Source organism: Drosophila innubila (assembly GCF_004354385.1).
Source record: "Drosophila innubila isolate TH190305 chromosome 3R unlocalized genomic scaffold, UK_Dinn_1.0 2_E_3R, whole genome shotgun sequence".
In the NCBI taxonomy this organism is placed as follows: Eukaryota; Metazoa; Arthropoda; class Insecta; order Diptera; family Drosophilidae; genus Drosophila; species Drosophila innubila.
The window spans coordinates 15,347,040-15,355,909 of NW_022995380.1; the positions used below are offsets into that span (position 1 = coordinate 15,347,040).

Below are 8,870 nucleotides of genomic sequence, written 5' to 3' on the forward strand. Positions count from 1 at the left end.
TACAGGTGTATATGTGTTTGTGTGAGTGTGTGGATCAAAGTTTTCAGGCGTGTGGGCACTTGAGCAATTAGAAAAAACATATATATATGCAGTAAAAGTATAGCTAACATGTATTGTTTTTACATTAATTAAAAAAAGGAGGTTCGCGTATTGGAAGTACATATGGTTATAAATATAGGGGGGCATTATAAATCTGGTGCTGCAGCAGCACACAATCCATACAACTAGCATGAACCATACTCGTCCATCCACTTCTCGAAACGTGCAACATCGTCAGCGGATACGGACTTTTTGGTACGCAATTGGGCGTCCAGAAAGTCCTGCAGTGTTATGGGCTGGTCAACATCCTCGCGACGAATTTGCTTAATTTGCTGCGGCGTTCGGCCCGAGATCAGGCGTCGCATGGCCATCATGGAGGCGTCACGGCAAACATTGCTTATGTCTGAGCCGGAATAGCCTTGCATCTCATCGCCAATTATGGTCGGGTTAAGGTCTGGCGACAGCGAGACATCCTTGAGGCAGAGCTTGAGCAACGCTGCCCGAGTTTCCTCTGTGGTGATCGTAACAACAATTAGCTAATGCCTGGGAGCTTTTATGATTTCGTACTCACCATTGGGAAGTGGAATGTAGATGCGTTTCTCGAAACGTCGCCGAAATGCCTCGTCAATGTCCCAGGGATGATTTGTAGCTGCCAGCACCATGATGACCTTGTCGTCCTGCAGACTGGCATTGAGACCGTCCATTTGGATCAGCAACTCCGCCTTGAAACGACGGCTCGCTTCGTGCTCCGAATCGCTGCCGCGGGAGGCGCAGAGTGCATCGATTTCATCAATGAATATTGTGCTGGGAGCATAGAAACGTGCCATCTCAAACAGCAGACGGACCAGTTTTTCGCTTTCGCCTCGATATTTGGATGTTAGTGTGGATGAGGACACATTGAAGAAAGTGGTGCCGCATTCAGTGGCCACGGCTTTGGCCAGCATTGTTTTGCCCGTACCCGGTGGGCCTACCATAAGCACGCCCCGCCACGGTCGGCGTATTCCCTTAAAGAACTCGGGCATTATAATGGGCAACACAACGGCTTCCTGCAATATGGTCTTGGCCTCGTTGAGGCCAGCAACATCAGTCCATTTGATGCAAGGATGCCGCTGCAGTATATCTTTCTCCAGGGTATCGACCAGATGTCCCTCATAGCCGAGAGGCGAGAAATGCTTAGTCTTTGTCTTGGGTGAACATCTCGGTGTATTGTGCGTGGTGGATTGAGTGGCATGCGAGTTATCCTCTAGAGAAGTGGTCGCATCCTGGTCATCCGAATTCGAGTTCTCATCCAGCGAGTTCTTCTTCACAGCCTTGTGCTTCAGCGTCAGCTGTGTTGTGGTGCTCAGCTTGCGTGCCCGTAAACGCTCCACGGAGCGACTCTTCCGGACAGCCGCCGTTAGAGCAGATCCTCTGACCGGACGACCTAGACGCAATCCGACGCCGGCATTGCTGCCCGTGGAGCTTGCAGTGATGCCCACGTTGCCGGCACTACCATGATGACTCTGGCTGAGACTGTTGCTGTTCAAATTGCTGCTAATGGATGGCAGCGTTGGCTGCAATTCCGGATCCCGTCGACGCAATGAGGAAACCCAGCGACTATCCTGTTGCTGCTGCGAGGGAAACGACATTGCGGGCTGGTTGGAGCGTGGTTGTGGTGCTACCTCTGTTACGGAGACTGCGTTTAATTGTTGGGTGAGCAAGCAAATGAACATGTGATGGACCAACCTTGTGTGGGTAAACGTGGCTTGCGTAACGGCAGCGTACCGCCAATACCCAAGCCATTGGGTGCATTCGCTCCCAGATTGTTAATAGGCCGATAAGATGTCGCAGATGGATGTGAATGAGCACTCTCTGCCGCCGGCTTCTTGACGGCATTGCTCCGGGAAGGCCTGCTGGTGGTGGTGATTTTGGTGAAGGCAAATGGTGACAGCGAGTCCAATATCAAAGAGTCCATCATACGCGCCATATGCGAAAGGCTTGTGGGCGGCGTTGAGGAGCTGCAAAAGGGACATAACGGACATTGTTGCTGATTAATTTTATTGGCCAATGGCCATTGGACCGTTGGCATTCACATTCAACTTGGACTATGTTTAACAAAGGTCATTTGCTTTGCTTATCATCAACAACAACAACATGAATAACTCAAACAATTCATGTCCCTAGCGTTCAGTGCTGCCGTTTTGGCGATTTTCAGCTATGTATAGCGATTTAAAGTTTTTTTGGTTTCTTTTTTGTTTTAGTTATTATTTTCCACTATTTTTATTTAAACATCTTTGAATATCTGTATGTCCCTAGAGTGCAGTCCTGCCGTTTTAATGGGTATTAGCTATTTATTTTTTAAGATCTTCATTGTATATGTAACTTTTACCCGCACACGTCTGTATACGAGTGTATACTTGAGTGTATAGTGTATACGTGCAGTCAACAATTTTTTTTTAATTGTGGCATGTACATTAAATATGTTATATGTGTAATTTAATATGTTTCGATTTAAATTTCAACATCAGATGTTATAGCGATATTGCACTGTGTAATTTCATTAATCAGCAATGTTATGTAGAGTAAGATGAAGAAAACTTAAATTAATGTAATTTTCACACAATATTTTAATTATTAGTGTAAAATAAGTTTGGTGAATTTGTAGTTACATATGTAAGTATATAGTGATTGTTAGCGTTTTTTTTATATTTAGAAGCGGCAACACTACTTGCGTGTCTCGATATTTTGTGCTAGCGTTTAGTGCTTCAAGTCTGGCCAAAGCTTGTCTAAAGCTGTCTAGCCCTGTCACACACCCTTTGAGTTACACACACACAAAAACACAGATACTACTCAGGAATTTCTAGGAAGCCAAAGTTCGTGCGGCTCTAACAAAAACTACTGCCTGTCATATATGTAAAATAGTTCCGAGTTCAATAAACTTGAGTGGGGGAAAACACCGCCCAGGTTATTGACGTGCCGGCGACAATTGTTATTGTTGACATTAATATGCGTCATCGTCATTAACTTTAACTCATTTTCGACTACATACAATAGTGCAATTGCTATTTTTCTTTTTATTTTCAATTGCTATGTAAAGATTCCATCACGCTAAAAAGTATGCTACAAAGTTTGTTATTCCTTTTTGAGCTGCTGCCTAATTAAGTTGGCCGCAGTCGACCATATTTTTTCCGTTTTGCAGTAACAACCGGAAGTGTTCTTATTGCGCGCTCATAAATATTTGGGTTAATGTTTCTGATATGTGAGCTAGCAGGCACCCACGTTCCAGAGCTAGAGAGATTGCTGCTGATTAGCTGACCAAAACTGGGGCAACTTGTGTTCTCATTGAATCATTAAATTTGGCTGATCCGCCTTTTTGTCCTATTTATTTATTTATTGACTCTGACTTTCTGTCAATAGATTATTGTGTTGGCACACATTCGAACTAAAAAAGTATATTCATAGAACCGTTAAGTAATTATCCAACAATGGGCACAAGGCTGTTTTAGGAAAGTTACTGAAAACCACTGGAATCTAGATGGAACCGATAGCTCAAAAGCCCATTCTTCGAGTTTTTCACTTTAAATTTATGTCACTGAAAGAGGTGTTTATGCTAATTTCTTATAAGGTAAACCAGCGCGAGTGTACGTCTATTTATGCAAATTACTAATGGTAATTATGACAAGCAAAAAGTCCACTTCACCGGAAAAGCAAAGGTGTGGCGCACCTGATAATAGCTTACGGACTGGTAAAAGACAGTTTTAAGCTAGCATACTTGGCATATCGGTCAATTTTAAATTAAATAAACATACGCAATCTGTTAGGGGTGTAGGAAAAACACGCACCAGTTTGACGAAGGTTAAGGTTAAAAAATAAAATACTCGTATGCTTATCAAACTAAAGGAAATAAATTTAGTAGGAATTGTTAAGAGTCAAATGAATGCGGAAAAACATCGGTGATATATTTTAAGATTTAGTATGGTTAATAAAAGGATTGGAAATGAAGTCTTTTTCGACCCAAAAAATTCCTGTTAACTGCACGCAGATCATTTCGAATTTTGGATGCCATTAGAACAAAATGAACGATTTTCAAGAGCAAGTTTAAGTTCAAGCTCCTATGTACCTATCCGTGGTTCGATGTGTCTTGAAAATTGCATCACAATTGATCCCCCAAAATTAACTTGGTTTTCATATAATTACCACTGATGCAGATCCCATAGCGAATGATACGGCGTGTGTCTATATCCAGACATAAAGGGCACGGCTACTTCGTACTCCACTTGGACATTGGGCGGAGATTGTGGGCGTAGTGCCAAGGCGTTACGCTCCAGCTTCGGATTGGAGCAAGTCATCGAGCGTTGACGCATAAATGGATGTACATGGGAATGCGAGCTTCCATTGTCATTATTATTAGTACTGTTAATCAATTGGGCAACGTTGCCGCCAGTTGAAGCAGGTGCAGCAACCGATTGGGCCATGCCATACCAATTTTGTGCATTTGTATTGAACATTATTGCATGTCAGCATTAACGAAACTTGTAATTTATTAACGCACCAAAATTTCTATTGAAACTAAAGTTTGACGGAATTTTCTCAAACAATACGACGCAACGCGAGGTGGCATCCACCAAACGACTCAAGGGTTGTCCGCCAACTGACCACAAAACTGGACGACAGACGACGCGTCCACAACAAAAAGCAGCTCATTATTTACTTGGCGGGTAGTTTCTGTTATTTCTGAGTATGTGTTCTATGTGTGTGTGTTAGGTGTGTGTGCATGCGAAATGAGGTTAAAGGAAGTATTGCTTTGAGTTTTTTTGTTGTTCATTTATTGCCTCCACCTGAGTCCAGTGGTCAATGCACGCTAACCCAAGTGGACTCCAACTTAAACAAAAGATGCCATCGATTTCTATGGCAAACCAAGGCACTTTATATTTACATACATACATACATACATAGACACATACACCGAAAAAAAATTATTCTAAAATTCAAGTCTAAAATTCTATATTTTAGCATTTATTTAGAACATTATTGTTAAATTAAAACAATTAAAAAGTCTAAAAAGACTAAAATTTTTAATATAAATTAAAAATCCTACAGAATTAAGTATTTTGTACCTGGTTCAAGAAAATCCGCGATTACCGTACCTCTGACACGGCATTGGATTGAATATATCCCAGAATTTTTTCTCTCTGTACATATAAAAGTATACTTTGTAGTTTAACGTGCTTAAACGATTTCTTAATAATTATGAGTTTGTTTTTGCCGGCATTAATGGCACACTTGCATGAGGCCTAAGCAGCAAATTAAAAATCACAAAAAATGAATCATATAATAAACATATTTATGCAAATAAATTGATAATATATAAACAAAATAAATGCCTTGAGTGTCTTGTCAACAAAATATTTGACATAAGCATTTAAGCAAATGCTGCAAACGAAGGTCATTTTTATATAGTATAACTACTTATAGACAAATCAGCTGCCTGAGATAAAAATCGATATTACTGGAGAGAAAAATGCACTTGTACTTTTTTTGTTCTTGTGGTTGCCAGTCAAGGCACGTTGAAGTGGCCCGGCACGCCTTAAGAAGGCGGTATGTTGAATATGTGGAAAAATATGCCTCTAACTTACCCTGCTGCGTTCATCATAGGCAGATAAGTGGATGTGGAATCCACAGTGCGTATGGTGGTATTTCCACGCAGCACAATCTTTTCGCGTGTGGTGCGTCTGTAGGTCTCTTCGCAACGCATCTTGTTTTTGTTCTTTTTTTTTTAATTTTGCGAAATGGCCAAAATATAATAACGAAAATTTTAACAATTTTCAGTTTTTCTTTTTTTTTTTTTATTGTTAATTTTAATTTGTTTACTTTTGCCAAAATGATGAAAAAATTTTGCGTCTGCTCTTCCCACAGGCAATGTAAAACTGAGCAGAGAGCGAACGGAAACGGATGCTGCTGCTGCGGCTGACTGCTCTCTCTTTCGATTCTTTCTTTGCTCTCTTCGCTCAGCTGGCCAATTGCGCAACTTTGGATGTGCAGCGACGCGTCGCTGTTGCTGTTTGGCAGCACAAATGGTCACTAACTGGCCGCAATGTTGATGGTCAGCTGCATTCAATGTTTGGCCGAAAGTCAGCTGGTGCAAATAGCGAAAATTGGGGATGTTTTCAGGTGCAATCGTTTGTTGGGTATATTCACTCTTCCACTAAAAACAAACTATGGGAAAAATGTTTTTTATTGCATACTTTTAGTGAATTCCAGTGCAAAGTAATTATTTATTTCAATCATTTTTATATTTCAGCAATTATGAACTGTATATTGATAATGCAATACACCAATACAAAATAATCCCAATACACTTGTTGGATCAAGTTGTCTATCAATTTTTTTTAGTCCCTAAATACTTTCTTTTCTTTTTCCCCTTTTGAGTAAAAAGCTAATTTATTTTTTAACCCACTCAGAAGAACAAATAAATATGTATCTTTATTTATCAATTTAAAAAAGAACTACTTACAAATTCTGATAGTAAATAACCATTTGAAAATAGTTTTACATTTACAGTTTTACAAATTTGTTGTACAAATTAATGATTCAAACTTCGAACTTTGCTTAAACACTCAAATTGCACTTGAATAATCGTAATTATAAATATTTATGGGCAGTTTATGAAATAAATTGGACACAAGCATACAAGAGAATGCTGTGTACATTATGTAGTTGAATAATTCAAACAAAAATACACATATTAAAAACCATTTCAAATTTTCTTTAAAACTAATATAGTGTCAAATGTACTCATCCATAATATGTATCAATATAGACATATATTTTTACAAGTATTTTAATAAGTATATTAACCGTTTCTAACAAACACGAGGCACGTCAAAATGTAAGTAGAGCACAAAAAACAGAGAAATTGTTTATATCTTGTTGTTGTTGTTTTGTTTCCATTTGCTTGGGAAATTTGGTGGCTTCAGTTGCTTTGTTGTCGATTCGACTTTATAAGGTTGCACGTGTATCGTATTTATTTATGATAAATGTTTATAGGTTTTGCTGTTTCTAATATATGTAACGCTTAAACGTTGTAACTTTAACAATAACTTTAACGTTGATAGTTTTATTTTTTTCTCACGGAAAATATTAAGTCTGACTTTACTAAAAATGTGCGTGTATCTAACATTTGATTATTAATTCTTTTGCACTGTGCACTAGTTTCGATTTAGAGTTTTTCAATATCTTTTCAAATTATTTACAACTAGCCCTACAAATTCTTGCACTGACGTTTTACTAATTTGGCGAGTATTTAGTACTTTTCCACGACTCGATCAATTTACTGAAATTTACGCGTGGATGTGCGTGCCTTCCAGGCCTTGACTAGATTGTAGGCAAAATAGAGTGTAAATCCGTGTATCTGAAATCCCACAAAGCAGAAGGCATACCAGAATACGCCATAAGGGAATCCCTGAAACAGATATTAAGAAATATTAAAATTGTATTTGAATTAATCAGTTAATTGTTTACTTACATGCCACACAAAAATGTCTGTCTCCTCTAGTTCGACGGATTTGTCCATGGTCATAAATTCCCAAACGTCGGAAAAGTAGTAGGCAAAACAGTATAGTAGCGGGAGCATGGCCATTGTCAATATGGCAATCATATACTTTTGCATATCCCGCACCTTGTTGCCACGTGCCGCGGACAGACCCAGAAACGAGGTGAGCAGCGAGGCTGCCCAAACGTATTCCCACCACAGAGGCGGCGGTACCTCCAACTCTTCGATCTCTAGTACAAATATATCCAAGCGATCCAATATGTCCGACGTCAGCTTGGCCAGCATGACAAAGAATAGCAGGGCATGAAAGAAAATGCAGTACTTCAGGCGTGATTTGTTCAACAAGCTGTGAAAAAATAAATTTATGTTATGTAGTTTTGTCTTGGTAGTTTCCATTTGTTTCCCTTTAGATTGTTTGGTAGACCTTAAGCTATCCAAAATATGTACACAAACAATGTTGTTGTTGTTGCTATTGTAAACAGGCACACATGCTGAGTGTGTCTAGCTGGCACTTTGCCCACCCACTCTGCTGGCGCTGCCTGACTGGCTGGCTGCTTGTCTGGCTCATACACCTAATGCAGGAGCTGTAACTTTACTGTCTCTTGTCATGTCATGACCTTTTCATTTTTGGCACTGCTGTTGCAGCTACTTGTAAGTAATTAGATAATTTTGCGGGGAATTGATTAGAAAGTATTATTAACCTAATTTGATATGTGTTCGCCACTTTCTGCCTGAACTCGAAGTCATTGCCATCGGTGCCCGCGACCATTGGACCGCCGCGAGATGCCATTTTGGTGCGTCAATTTGATGCCGTTTTTTCACGTATTTTAACTATTTTAAATGAAACGTAGCTGTATTAATATTCGTAGAGCACAACATTAGAGTTGCATCAAATCGTTCGGGTTAGTTTTTTTTAGAGACGTTGCCACCTAGCTGAAAAAAGTTGCCGTTTATTTAAACACTGCCAGACCTTGGAAATTCATAAAAGATCCTGTAAATAAAGGCTCTTTTTGGCATTTAAAAATTTCGTTAAAATTTTGTCGAATTTCAGATATTTTATTCAGAATTGAATAATACTGTAAAATTTAAAATTTGTAATTTTTGTTTTTAAATTTAAATTTCTTAAGCTTAATTAATAAACTTTCATAGTTATCTTGACATATCGATAGCTTTAATATTGTGTGGTGGCTGGCCGATTATTAAAGTGCTGGAAAATTCGCTAGTGCTGTAAATCGCTGTCAGATTTAAAAATAAATTGCACCGAGAAATTACCTTCCGCAATTTATCCGTAAAATGATCA

At 39.2% G+C, this 8,870-nt stretch overlaps 2 protein-coding genes across 5 annotated transcripts; both read right to left on the reverse strand.

The window, feature by feature from the left end:
- Positions 1-85: 85 nt before the first annotated feature.
- LOC117792458 (katanin p60 ATPase-containing subunit A1) lies at positions 86-5,788 on the reverse strand. 4 transcript variants are annotated; one of them, XM_034632616.1, is made up of 4 exons: positions 5,655-5,788; positions 1,765-2,036; positions 611-1,702; positions 86-550 (listed from the first exon to the last, which is right to left on the reverse strand). In XM_034632616.1, the coding sequence occupies exons 1-4, from the start codon at positions 5,771-5,773 to the stop codon at positions 225-227; spliced, it is 1,809 nt and encodes a 602-aa protein (XP_034488507.1). In that variant the 5' UTR covers positions 5,774-5,788; the 3' UTR covers positions 86-224. The 4 variants fall into 4 exon arrangements, with proteins under 4 accessions (XP_034488507.1, XP_034488506.1, XP_034488505.1 ...); XM_034632615.1 differs by having other exon boundaries at positions 611-1,714; XM_034632614.1 differs by lacking the exon at positions 5,655-5,788 and adding an exon at positions 4,216-4,589.
- Positions 5,789-6,823: 1,035 nt separating this feature from the next.
- Positions 6,824-8,481, reverse strand: LOC117791598 (protein jagunal). Its single transcript, XM_034631388.1, has 3 exons — positions 8,272-8,481; positions 7,544-7,916; positions 6,824-7,480 (listed from the first exon to the last, which is right to left on the reverse strand). The coding sequence occupies exons 1-3, from the start codon at positions 8,358-8,360 to the stop codon at positions 7,349-7,351; spliced, it is 594 nt and encodes a 197-aa protein (XP_034487279.1). The 5' UTR covers positions 8,361-8,481; the 3' UTR covers positions 6,824-7,348.
- Between the last annotated feature and the right edge of the window lie 389 nt (positions 8,482-8,870).